The 14279-nt window shown below is 37.0% G+C and overlaps 1 protein-coding gene and 1 long non-coding RNA gene across 2 annotated transcripts in view; one reads left to right on the top strand and one right to left on the bottom strand.

The window, feature by feature from the left end:
• The window catches only part of LOC309477137, a 69578-nt gene extending 57190 nt beyond the window's left edge, over positions 1-12388 (top strand). The window contains exon 2 of the long non-coding RNA XR_014198542.1: positions 11614-12388. This is a non-coding gene — a long non-coding RNA (uncharacterized lncRNA). The remainder of the gene's footprint in view (positions 1-11613) is intronic.
• The window catches only part of sfswap (splicing factor SWAP), an 87030-nt gene that overhangs the window by 52920 nt on the left and 19831 nt on the right, over positions 1-14279 (bottom strand). Inside the window, exons 8-10 of the mRNA XM_082140225.1 lie at positions 8302-8575; positions 8044-8217; positions 7822-7915 (exon numbers count right to left, since the gene is read on the bottom strand). Of these exons, the coding sequence (XP_081996351.1) occupies positions 7822-7915; positions 8044-8217; positions 8302-8575 (542 nt within the window). The remainder of the gene's footprint in view (positions 1-7821; positions 7916-8043; positions 8218-8301; positions 8576-14279) is intronic.

The following is a 14279-nucleotide window of genomic DNA, read 5'->3' as shown; positions in this document are numbered from 1 at the left end:
GCTTTATATAGCAGAAGTTACCTCATATATATAAAAAAAATACGAAGAGGGAAAAACACGTGAAATGTGGTTACATATAGCTGACTTAGAACAGTCAGACTTTGCTGAGATGGAGAAATCTGAACCAAATGTCATTTGCTTTGAAGAAGATCCCAGAAGATCAAGTTTAAATGCTGGCTGAGACCGACGAATTTACAGGGCTGCTGAACTTTACGAATCACGCCAAAAACGTCCTCTGTGGATCCTGAATTAGTGACAAAAAAGGAACATAAAATTGGATAACTTTTATTCACCCATAAGAAGAAAAAAGGCTTTCTGGCATTTGGTAGGACATGGGTTTTAATGAGGGATTAGTTAGTGAAATATGACTGTCCAAATAAACTACTAACGTGTAGTGTGACACTCAAAGCAATTGGTTGTGGGATGGTGTCCTTGAGGTATGCATACAAAAATGTTACAAGAATAAATTGATTTTCACAGGCTTGGGGGTTCCTCTGTCCTTCCTCTGAACCTCCGGATTTCTATCCTGACCGTGCAAATAAAAATCCTCCAAACTGACTTGAATTAAAGAGCAGTTAAGTGTGCATGAATGCAGATGCACTGTAAACTCACGTCATCTTACAATGCTTAGACATGGTTCAGTTTTTCTATAAGTTTTCTTCTAATGACATGATAAAACGCACAATTTAAGATATTAAACTACTTAAGCAGAAAAAACTATTCAGTGTGCAAAACTTTTCTTGACAACATCCTCGATTTGAGAAAATTTGCTGTCCATAAAAATTACCGGGGCATGAAACTGTATTTTGCTGCCATTACATAACATAAATAAATATATCAAATCAAGAAAAAGAAAAGTGTAGTTCTCAGAAGATCTCTAGCATTATTTGTTTGCTTATGCCACTTGAGTTAATACTTAGTTGATAATTTTAAGAGTGATTTAAAGGGATAGTTCAGCCAAAAACGAAAAATGTCATCATTTACACACCCATGTGTTGTTAAAAACTTATATAAAACTTTATTTTGTGAATGACAAGAGAGATTTTGAAGAATGTTTGGGTCCAAACAACACTGAGCCACATTTACTTTGATTGCATGGACAAAAAAAATATTCTGTATTCCACAGAAGAAAGTAGGTCATACTGGTTTGGAACAACATGAGAGTGATTAAATGATGACAAAACTTTCATTTTTGAGTGAACTATCCATTTAAGCATCCAAAAGAATCCAAATACTTCTTGGGGCCACTGTATATAACTTGATCTACCCAGTTAATTTGGGGAATGCATGGTGAATTTTATGCACCCAAAGCAAAGCCAAAGCTTTAAGAGTTTGGGAAGCGTTCAGCACATGCGGCAGCTGGAATGATCGCCACCCAGCTGGAAGTACAATTAAGAGTGGAAGACATTCAAAATGAATAAACAAAAAAATTGCACAGCTTTCAATACAAAAAGTGAGGAAAAAGTGAGGAAATTAGCTAAAGCCGTAGCCTAGCTCTGTCTCTGGAGACGATATTACAGGCAGGGCAAGCAAATAACAACAGATCCTGCTGTGAACACGGCATTGATGAGTTGATTGCGACAGTGGAACATTTCATCTAATTTTCTCACCAAAACACTTTCTTCCTCTGTTTGTCTTCAATGTTATAAGCTCCAATTTTCTTTCGTTACTTATTACTCCCTAACTCTATATTTGAGAGATGTAGGCTGTAGCTCTAACATCTCTTCTGAAACAGTGATGGTACACTCTTGAAAACAAAGCTTATTTTGGGCATAAATAACCTTTAGCATACATGGAAACTTAACATTGCATAAAAGTTTCTTTATAGTGAAAAAAACCTCTGATTATTATTCACACTAAGAAAAATTTTTTTCTTTTAAGAACTGTTCACAAAAAGAATCTTAATATTTAAGTGTGTACCAGCTATGCAAACTCTACAGGAAACAATTCAAGACAATATTCCTTTTTTTTTTTGCAACTATATGTAAAACAGCCCCTACACCTAAACATTCCTGACCATAGACACTAGGGCTGAGTCACAATTCGCAGAATGTGATGTCAAATATAGGGATCATAGTTGATATGTGATCCATACGGACAAGGCACCAGGTTTGAAACGCACATGATTCTCGGATTAATTGCAAGGTTTAACCATCATAGAGTCAGAGTGAAAGTCTATCATTTGCCTGTGTTTAGGTCCAGTCAGTTTAAACATTCAAGCGATTTTAAACCTTTTAAGTGCAAGAAAACACGAAAGAGAACTCAATTCAGAACTCACGTGCCGTTTTCTGTGCGCACACAGAGCCGTGCAGACAGAACGCGAACACCAAATTCCGTTCCTTTATCATCTATTTGTGCTTGAACGGACACACACATGCAAAGCTATGTCAAAATCTTGGCGAGTATCCTCAAAATAAACACAGTCGCTTATGGCTTACGTAAACGTAAACAATTGAGAAAGAAAACGGATGCGTATCATTATATTGGATCTGTACTTTGGCTCTTAAAATCACTTCTGTAGCTTATATTTAATTTAAATTGAATTTATACAGTGAAGACTATGCAGTCTTATTTTACATTTGATTATCTTTATATTATTATTAATTTATATTATTATTAATTTATATTATTAAATTAATTATTACATATTATTTGAAAATAATAATTATTACCTAAATACTGTTTGAATTACCTGACAAACATAGACATAAACACAAACTGAAGCACTGTTTATTTCATTTATATTTATCTATGCTTGTAATGTGTAACTCTCCAAAAAAAATTAACCCAATCATACTAGAATGATTCATTCTTATAAAATAGAGCTATCCATCTGGTGAAACTGTTTTCATATCGCAATATATATTGGAGAAAAACAAAATATCGAAATGTTGTGTATATCGTGCAGCCCAAACAGGCAACCAATAAAACTGGTTTGAAAACTGGTTAGAACAAGGGCTGTCAATCTCATTTAAAAAAAAATTATAATTAATTACATATGCCTGATTAATTAATCATATTAAATCAGGCTTTAATTGCATCAACGGTGGAAAAAAATAAAATAATCACAATTTAAGTATGGATCAGGGGGTTTGATTAATAGTGCATTTTTTAAACGTGTTACTTAATAATTAATCATATTAAAATTACCACGTTCCATTTAAATCCCTAGCAAGAATGAAAAGTACAACCTCTACCAATGAGAGAATTTACCAAACTAGATGATCTACCATTAAAAACACACTGAGGTATCAAACAGTCCAAATTAGCAGAGATGACTATGACATGACCATGATTTGATTTCACCTGAGCTCCCATAGTCTCTGCTTAGCCTTGGATGAAAGGAGTGCATCACACACAAAACCACACATCAGAGCCTGATCCTCACATTTCTGACCTAAACACATACCGACAGAGACACACAGCCAAAGCTCGCAGCCGACGGTCTCATTAAGGGAAGGAGGATCTTCAGTCATGATCACACACTGTGGAAAATCAGCAGCTACAGACTGAACTCAATGTGTGTAAACTTAAGAGTGACATATGAAAACAAATCAACACTTAATATGAATTTGTATAAAACCATCAGAATAAAAACACCTTAAACTATGCAAATTACATTCCACATTGAACAGACAGCATGTAAAAGTTTGCTAATACACAGTATATGCAAGTACATCTTACATTCCATCCATTTTTCTATTCCATTGTGTCGTGCTTCATCTAGCTGTTTCTAAACAAATAACCTTTTTATGTATGTACGCCCAATGAATTCAAGGTATAGCGAATATTAATTAGATCATGCAGAAGTTGCTTGGCAACCTTCCATGGGAGTCGAGTCAAGTAACTTAATAAATATTCATGAACGACGCCTTTACAATAAAAGGATTCCTTAATTCGCCAGATGATTAGCAAATACTTAGAGGTGTATTAAGCATATTTTAAGAAACACTGTTGATATCTGAAATCAAACAAACACAACCCTCCCTTCATTGCTCCACCCCCAAAATGCAAGGGCACGCAATGCAAGAGCGGATATCTCTTTATCACAGCTAAAGTGAAGCAAAATAAGGCTTTGCGAAAATAAAACGAAGATGATGAATGACAAGGAAGAACAAAAAATGAACATAGAGTGCACAAGAGTATATATAAGCAAGAGTTCATTGTTTGAAACCAGTAGCACACCAACTCCAGATACACAATGACACTCAAAACTGTCCTGTTTTTATAGCTTACATTATAACAACAGCCTATTTTGGTTCTGTGAAACAGCGAAACCATTGTTGATCACATATGGAGCAGAAACAAAGCGACCTCAGCGCCCGTTTTCAGGCTTTCCCGCTTACATTGCTGGAAAGCTTTTCTAATTTGATTGTGGGTCCTAAAGCTCTTGCCTGATCATAACCCTTCTATTTCCAGTGATATTCCTCTGACCTCTTTTGTAATGTCTCTCAGCCATCTCTCTTTATACAGTCTTTCTTCAAATCTCCCTCTTGCTCACTCTCTCTCCTCCTCCATAACGAGTGTATACGCCCCCTACTGCTGATTGGCTACAAGTGTGTTGTGCTGCTCTGTCCAATCCACTTTCAACAGCGTTTCTTAGAAATCACTTACTGCATCTTTAATGTCTTCCTTTAACCCAGAAATGTAGTCCCCTTGGACAATGTAACAAATATTAATTTGAACACATTAACATTATGGTCTTTTTAAACCATTTGACTGTGCTCCTTACATTTACATTTATGCATTTGGCAGACTGTTTTATCTAAAGCAACTAACACTGCATTCAAGGTTTACATTTCATTAGTTCCATGCTTTCCCTGGGAATCAAAACCTCAGTCATGCTCTACTGTTTGAGCTACCGAGCACAAGTGCTTCTGAACCAAACTGTAAACAAATCCCTATTACTTCAAATTAAAGCAGACTATTATTGTTTAGTAGATATATTGGGAATTTAGATCACTTCAATGTTAAACAGCACAAGTGAAATCAACGATCGCTTAAAGCATGCATGCGTTCCATTCAAAACCATGAAGAATCCAACCTCCTTTCTACAATAAATATTATGCCAGTCTATCACTTGCTTTCAAAATTTGTATTAGCCAGTGCCATGCGTGGGAGAATTACAGAGAGGCCACTCTGAGCACTTACAGGCAGATGTATCCATAAAAACCCTCTTATTCTAATTCAATTCACTGGAACGTTCTTTATATTCAATAATGCGCAGCTGCAGTTAAGTCTATCTTGCCTCTCGATGCATTAAGAATGACCAGTGAGTTAATTATCAGTAATGACAGGGAAAACAACAAGTAGTCTTGGCATAATGGATTTACAGCATCGCACACACCATTAGAGGCAAAATACACATGAAAACAAATAAAAAAGAAAAGAAAATTAGGCCAAAAAATGTATAATCAAGGACGGAATTACGAGCCCTTATTATTTCTGTCCTTCTTGACATCTTTTTCAAATCACCATGACTAATTGACTGGTAAACATATCAAGATGGATTTACCTGAAGACACACAGCAGAAGTGTGTAATTTCTGCGGCAAATGGATTTGCAAAAATTATTTGGTTAAAAAAATAAAAAAATAGCCCTGGCCCAAAATAATACCACTGATTTAGTGTATAGTTTAGTTGGTTGTCTCTGCACACGAAACAGGGATAGGAGTGATTATTTTAAGATTGAACATTTTAGTTTTAATGATAAATCAATGAGTGCTTCAATGTTAATAACTTAACTGATTAAGATTCATGTTTTATTGGATAAACATAATTAAACATAAAAGTAATGAATTATGAGGAAAATTCTAATAAATTCGTAAGTATTTTTTGTTTAAATTCTAGTTAAAAATGGACAACTAATTGTTTTTAATGATAATCGACTGCATTTTCGAAAATTAAGTCAAATTAAACAGATACAGGGATAGGAGAGACTATTTTAATATTGAAATAACTACACACTTCAGCTTTAATGAATAAATTATTAATTCAATGTTTAACTGATTAAGCTTATTAAGTTTTACTAGCTTTAAACAATTATTAACAGTAAAAAATATTATTAAATTAAATGTTCATACTAAAACACTTTCTGAAAACGTTATGCAATATTTGGAAAATACTAAGTATTTTTATTAAAATTCTAGTTAAAAATGGACAACTAATCATTACATTTAAAGTGCCACATTATGCTTTTTCAAATAGTACCTTTCATGCAGTGTGTAATATAACTGTTTGTGAAGGTAAAATGTCTGCAAAGTTTTACAGATCAAAGCACAAGACAAGAAAAGTCTCCTTAAAAAAGAATCAATTCTGAACTGCTGAAATGAGTCATCAGCAATTCCACTCTTACATACCTTTGTAACAATGTAACAAATGTACATAATGCCAGCCAATGGTCTACATTGGTCTTTGCGAATGATGTCTACTTTGACACTGTTGCTGTAGCTGAGGCCTGGAAGAGTTTGGTTCGTGTTGTCGAGAAGACGCTGTGAATCTAATCTGCATGCACTTCAAAAGGCTGAGGACTCGCGCTGGAATTGACACGGAAAAACTGACACCATCGTTTGTATCACTGTGTATCAAGTTATGAGGAAACCTCAGAAGCAGAAATTGTTTCCAACATGCGCTAGACCAATCACAAAAAGACAGGGCAGTCTAACCAATCAGAGCAGAGTAGGCTTGCGGGAAGTTGGGGTTCAGAGCGAACGAACCGTTTTCAGACTCTTTGAGAAATGAGGTGATGTTGCAAAGTTTATTATGAGAAAACTTAAGTGTTTTTTTGTGTTTTTTTTACCTTGGAATTGGATGCATGTAAATCTATTGTAGGAGACTCCAAAACAAAATTAGGATCCTTTAAAATAGCCTTAATGGGGCCATTTAAATGATAATTGACTGAAAATTCTAGAAAATCTAGTCAAATTAAACCGATTCAGCTAAAAGAATGGTCTTCAACAAATGATTAGCAACCTCTAATATATCTGCTCCTGCTCCTTCCACATTATGCCAGTGTTAAACTAGAGCAAGGATGAAAGTAAACTGTTTCTGTATTGACTGCATGAAACCCTCTATTGTTTACTAATTGCCCTTATATTACACCCTTTACACTGTCCTAAACTGCCTTATTGAATTACCATTAAACTGAATTGTATTATAGTATTGTATCGCACTGTTTCTACATTACTAAAGAGGACCATAAGGTGCTAATCTGCCTACTGCACTGACTAATAATTCATCTGCATTAAGCTGGGGTTTTTCTTGCATCTATATTACAATTGTTTTATCCTACCGGTGCACAATAAACCATCACTCACAAAAGTTACCGTCTTGAACAGTTGATAAAACACTACATTTCTCTCAAAATCCATGCACTGCATTTTTGCATACTGATGTTTCTTAATATTTCTACTGATGCAAGTCAGCAAATGTCAAATCAAGGCCCTCTCCTTGAAAATGTGAGAAATTAATGAACAGAAATATACGGGGGTGAATAAGCAATGCAGAATCCACAGAAGTGGCCTTGGAGAAGAGCCACCAAGTATTAAAAACCTTGAAGGTTATGAAACATGATTATTTAAGTTGGTAAACATCAATTTCTGAAACCAAATGAGTAGTTATTGAGACGCTAAATATGTCAAAATTGTGTTATAAGCATCGCATATACATGCAAAACAGTTTGCTAGTAGGAGCTGTTGCTGTAATAAATGTACCTGCATCTGCTACACAAATACATTTCAATGTAATTACAAATGAATTTAAAAGAGATAAAAACTAGTGCGCGAGAAAAGGAAAGAGAAATTAAAAAGAAAGATTAAACTACCTCCTGCACACTCAGGCCTTCTTTCTGCATGAAGTAGTGCTTTTTAAACTCGTAATAGGAGTTGTACTGGTGCCAGGACTGCAGGAAGTCAAACCTTTAGGGTGAAGAAGACACACACAGAGAGTGGTTTATAGTTATTACATATTACAGTAATTTAATTGGAGCAGTGAGACCGTCGTATCTGTAGGGATGACTGTAACAAGCAGGAGCATAATTGCTTACCGTGGGTCATTCTTGGCACGCACACTGGTCTCAAATTTCACCCCGTTTCTGGCCACATACTCGGCTAGTTTGTCAATGACAGGTTGGATGTCAGGAGGCGGAGGAATGATGGCTGCAACAGGGGCGGCAGCGGCCACCACCGTCGGGGCGACAGTGGTTTGAGGGGGCCGAGAACTGATGGATGAAAAGAAAAATAAAGACACATTCAGGATTTTTTAAATACTTCAATATCTACAGAAAGCAAAAACAGATGCTTACCTGGAAGTTGGAGGGACGGCAGGAGCAGATTGGGAGAGCGGAGCAGACGCAGGAGCTGACACCGTGACTGGACCTGCAGCAGGGGCTGATGGGATTACAGCTACAGGCTCCAACAAAGGTGTGGTGCCAGGGGGAGGAGGAGGACAAGATGCAGGAGGAGCTGACATCATGGCAGGGGGCAGCGAGGTGTAATAGGCGCTGGCGTCAATCCCAGGTGGCGGTGGTGCAAGGCAATATGTACCATCAGGCAACATACAGTAGCCATAGTACATGGCTGTAACACACACACACAACACACAGAATTCTTAAATATGATGTACGTAAAATAAGTGTCCCTAAACCTTTGAACGGTAAGACACAGTAGTTCCACAATTTTTTTTAAAATCATTATTATATATCTGCCTCATTTTCTCTGCCCCATTTGCAATGTAAAGACGGAGCTTCATTTTGGTGATATTTTGTCGAGCCCTGCATTAAACATTAGTCATTAATAGTATTTCTGCTTTGGTTATACGGCAAGGAAAGTACACGGAGGGAACTGCTGATGCAAATTAAGTATTAAAATAATCTACGTTTAGATCACTGTCCGCATAATTAAATTTCTTTTTCAAGCAGAAGATAAAAAGCGAGCGGAAGAGAAAAATCGCATTCGTTTGTTCTGCTCTACCACAAATAATTAGGATCAGACTGTCCTCATGTTGAGATGGCAAGCATGTAAAGACATACAGTTCTTGAAAAACACTTAATAAAGCCTAATTACAGTCAAGCGCTGCTCCTTTCCTTCAGTCAACTGTTACTGTGGCAAAAAAGAACCATTAAACAAAGCAGTTTAATAAGAACGCAATGCAAACAGAGCCGCGAGTTCAAGCTCTGTTAACAACACAACCATACTGTGCTATTAGGCAAATACAGAAAATATCTGCTATGTGCACATTTTTTAGAGGCTTAAAGCTTTAGTTCACCCAAGAATAAAAATCTGTCATTATTTACTTACCCTCATACAGGTTTAGAACAACATGAGTGCAAGTAAATGAAAAAAAATTTGCATTTTTGAGTGAACTATTCCTTTAAGTGTGCACAGAGGTGTTTAGACTTCATAAAGGTAAAGACATGAACCTGCAGCACTCTGACAACGATGAAATTCTAAAAAAGAAACAATAAAAGACAATTTAAAGATAAAGGAATTAAAGCAACGCTAAATCTCCTGAGTACTCTTGAAGTCAGGGCTAAACAGGACCTAGAAGAGACCAAGAGTCCTGCTCATTTGAGCGAGTTTAGCATTCTGTCTGACTGCAGCCACACATCAAAGTGAGCTGAAAAGAGGAAGGGGAGAGGGAGGAGAGGGGCGCTGGGAATCTGGACACAACTACATTTACTTCATGACTGACTGTGAATGTTTGAACGTGCATGGGAGTGTGGGGAGAAAGGAGCAAGAGAAACTGAGCACAAGAGTCAAACAGAAAATAGCAGAAAGACCAAGAGAAAGAAAAAAGAAAGAGCAGCAAACAAGATTATTGGAGAAGAGAAGAGAACGAAGGAGAGAGCGAGAAATGTGTGTGGCTAATGTATCTCCAACATTTTATTTGAGATGTGACTCATAAAATTTAATGAAACAATTTTAAGATCAATATTACAAAACGATACTATAAAACATATTTCATCTCCATTTATATGCTAGACAGTAGTAAGTGGGATGATGCAAAGTCAGCCAGTCATTATTGCAAAATATACCCCTTGAGCAGCACACAGTACAGTAAAAAATTAACTAATATATATATATATATATATATATATATATATATATATATATATATATATATATATATATATGTTGTCGCTGTCGGGCGGAAACCTGGTATATCCAGATTTCGTCATTTTTATTAATATAAATCCTTACTATTGGTTACCCTTTATGTAACTAAACTTGTGACTAAATCTTGAAACTCCAGTGGATCCTCAAACTGTCAGTAAAACACTTCAACGTGTGTTCACGAGAGCACCACAACGCATACATGTTGTTGACGAGAGCAGATGTTGTTGGAGATTAAAATTTTGTAAATAGAGGTAAATTATGTTTTTGTTTTTTCGCAAACAAAGCATTCGTGTTGCTTCATAAAATTGAGTTTAAACCACTGTAGTCACATGGATTACTTTAATGAGGTCTGTACTACCTTTCTGGGGCTTGAAAGTGGTAGTTGCGTAGGCTGTCAATGGAGGGATAGAAAATCTCAGATTTCATCAAAAAGATCTTTATTTGTTTTCCGAAGTTTAACAAAAGTCTTACGGGTTTGGAAAGATATGAGGGTGAGTAAATGACAGAATTTTCTAACCATTTAATTAGACTGTGCGTAGCACTTCATCTTTAATAGTCAAAATGACAGAAAAAACTGAGTGCCCACATAGCTACAGTGAACTTCATAACCCATAAGTTGATGAAAATGTAACACAATGCATTTACTACCTCAGATGCGGCCATTCTAATGATGGACAAAACACGTAGGTCCTAAATTCTCTGAAATTCGCTGGTCAAAATCCTCGTTACTTAATTTGAGCTTGCAATTTTTTTTTTTTTACTATAATATTTCCATAAATACACAAGCATATATAAACATTTAAATTATTAAAATAAAAATCCTTTTTTTTGCAATTCGTGTTTGGAACTGGAAGGTCACGCTTTGATCAAATTTTGGCATTTAAATCAAATAATCATACACAGACGATTATATAATCATTTTAACAGGCCTATTTCCATCAGAGTATTAAAACAATAATAATTTGTTACATTTATATAGCGCTTTTCTGGGTACTCAAAGCGCTTAAAATGGAAGGGGGAATCTCCTCAACCACCACCACTGTGCAGCATCCACCTGGATGATGCGACAGCAGCCATATTGCGCCAGAAAGCCCAACACACACCAGCTTACTAGTGAAGAGGAGACAGTGATGAAGCCAATCAGTATATAGGGATGATTAGGAGGCCATGATGGACAGAGGCCAAGGGGCAAATTTGGCCAGGATGCCAGGGTTACACCCGTACTCTTTCGAAGGACATCCTGGGATTTTTAATGACCACAGAGAGTCAGGACCTCGGTTTAACGTCTCATCCAAAGGACAGTGCTCTTTGACAGTATAGTGTCCCCATCACTACACTGGGGTGTTAGGACCCACACAGGCCACAGGGTGAGCGCCCCCTGCTGGCCTCACTAACACCTCTTCCAGCAGCAACCTGGTTTTCTCAGGAGGTCTCCCTTCCAGGTACTAACCAGGCTCAGCCCAGCTTAGCTTTAGTGGGCAACCAGTCTTGGGCTACAGGGTGATATGGCTGCTGGCATATATCACAACCATATAACTGAATGACATCACTGCCCCATTAAACCACAGCAGAATTCACACATTTCATAACTAATAGGTCCTTCCATCTCAAACTTCATTTTCAATGATGGGATCTAATCGTTTATGACGTCTCCCTGTGGAGATTAAGAGGTAGAGAGCTGTGGAAGATCCAGAGTCAGGCATCTGCTGCTGGATTTGACTCGAGCGCTATTTGAGAAAGATTAGCCTGAAGAATCAACACATAATCCTCAATGCCTGAGGGAACACGTCTCAAACGCAAACAAAATTATGCTTACTCAGGCAAATAAGTCTGAGTGAGTTCTCTTTAATTAATTCTTTTCTGAATCTCACAAGTCACCTCAGAGAGGCCGTAACCCAGAATAATCCTAAGAATTGAACTGAGCATGTAGTGTAATACAGAGGTTAACGGACACGTCCTAACGGGATGAGATGGGATTTGCAAAGAATAAACCGATTCTGACACTTGAAGTGAATAAAAAAAAAAAAACATCAACCGTTTTCAACATTTATAATAGCAAGAAATGATTCTTGAGCAAGTGACACTGAAGACTGGAGAAGACTGGATAAATTATGGAGAATGACTGGAGAAATGATGCTGAAAATTCAGCTTTGCCATGTCAGGAATAAATTTAAATTTGCATTACATTTGAAATATATTAATCTAGGAAACATTACTGTTTTTACTGTATTTTTAATTAAATAAATAAGACAATAAGAAACATCTTTCAAAAAATTTAATCTTACAGACTCCAAACATTTTGAACAGTACTGTATATAAACAGTATTACAGTTCATTCAAAAACCATTTCAACTGATTCAAAGAGAAAGTAATCCGTTTTAGACCAGTGAGTTCATCTGTGACTCATTTGTGAGTGGTTTAATTCATTTCAAAGAACTGACTCAGAAGAGTCATTCAACTGTACGACCACAACCCAGATAAAACAATTCCTTTGCTGTACAGGAAATAATGTCAGAGTAGTTTAGTATGGTGTTCTATACCAATACTATATTAACCTAATTATGCAGTTCCTCCTGACAAGTTCTAACCACCGACACAATGACACAGTAAAACCACAAAGAAAAGTACTCTGAACACTAAAAAGACTCATTTTACAACACATCATGACTCATTATATAAAACAGACAACGTAATCTGCTGGGATTGCAGTTTTGGCAGACACTGAGCAGTTCAAAGGTCACACCTCCCTACTGTCAACATACTTAATAAACTGCATTAATCATGCAAGCTGAATGGATGTGGAACAACAAGGTCTACTGAACCCTAGTGAAATGACAGTGTAATTGTTCTAGCAGTGTGAAATGGACAGAATAGCCTGCTCTTTTCAGCAGAAGAGCGATGTCTTACTGGAGTAATGGGGAGGGCGAAGCTGGCACAGCGTGTGATGTGGCGCCAGGGTGACTCGCAGGGAATGAGCAGAGCATTCTGGGACAAACGAGCAGAACGGCGTGCGTAACGTAATAAATCTGAAGTCTGCCTAAGCTGTGGCCACTGGCCGTAAATAAGGATTCCCAAGAAGGCTTGAGGTCAGCCACCCGTGCACGTCTCTCAATCCCGCTGAGAGTGCACTTCCATGAGTCTCATGACATCCCACCACCAGTTAACCAAAGGAATCCGTTTTTATAAAACGTTTTCTCCTTTTGTCGTACCACATGGTTGGACCTTGATAGCAACCAGTTTAAAATAGATCAAGCAGGGGAACTAATTCCAACTTGATTTGAGAAGAAAGGGAACAATGTTAAAACAAACTTCAAATTTAATGCCAAACATCCCTCCAAGACAAATACACGGCAAACCTCAGATACAAAGCCTTGGAAAAATTACCCTCACATTTGGACAAATATTATAGGATGACTGTGGTTAAGCCTACTGAACCTCTTTGTAATGCTGTTAATCCTAGAAAATACACATTTGCAGTCAAAGTAGCTTTTCTTTTGAGAAACTGGCCCACTGCATCGCCTTCGGGCACTGTAATCCTGTGGCACTTCCCTCAAGAAACCAGTGGTGCTCTTTCAGTCAAGCTAATTGAGACAAATCAGAAGTCCCAGCTTGAGTGTTTCACCAGCTGAGCGCTACATTTTCTATTTCCAATAAAAGGCGAATTGCTCGTTCCCCATAGTACCTTAAAACTTTGCGAGTTAAAGCAAGAGAACCAGCTAACAGCGAATGGAAGATTAAACGCCATGGGACTCTGGAGGACAAAAACTTTCTGTTATTCTCTTTGGTCAAAATTAATTTGCCGGTGTTTGCCGTCATAATATGTCTGTGCAGTTTCTACCGTTTTTTTTTAGTACGACCAGGTGAGAGGATAAAGCTCTGGGTATGTAGTTGGGAAACTTTTTTTTTTTGGTCATAATTGTCCTACTACCAATAATCAGTTCAACATTGGGAACTGCCCAGCCAAATTACGAAGACAAGCAGCAGCTTTATTTGACCAAATAGCATTACACAAGTAATTGTAAACATAAGTATGCCTGATTCAGTGTTGATACTGTTAAAGGAATAGTTCACCCAAAAATGAATATTCTGTCATCATTTACTCACCCTCAAGTTGTTCCAAACCTGCATGAAATTCCTTCCTCTGCTGAACAATAAGGGTAACTAA

The sequence above is a fragment of the Leuciscus leuciscus genome, assembly GCF_965113295.1.
Source record: "Leuciscus leuciscus genome assembly, chromosome: 16".
Taxonomy (NCBI): Eukaryota; Metazoa; Chordata; class Actinopteri; order Cypriniformes; family Leuciscidae; genus Leuciscus; species Leuciscus leuciscus.
The sequence above is the reverse complement of the archived record's forward strand: the minus strand, read 5'-3'. Positions and strand labels throughout refer to the sequence as shown.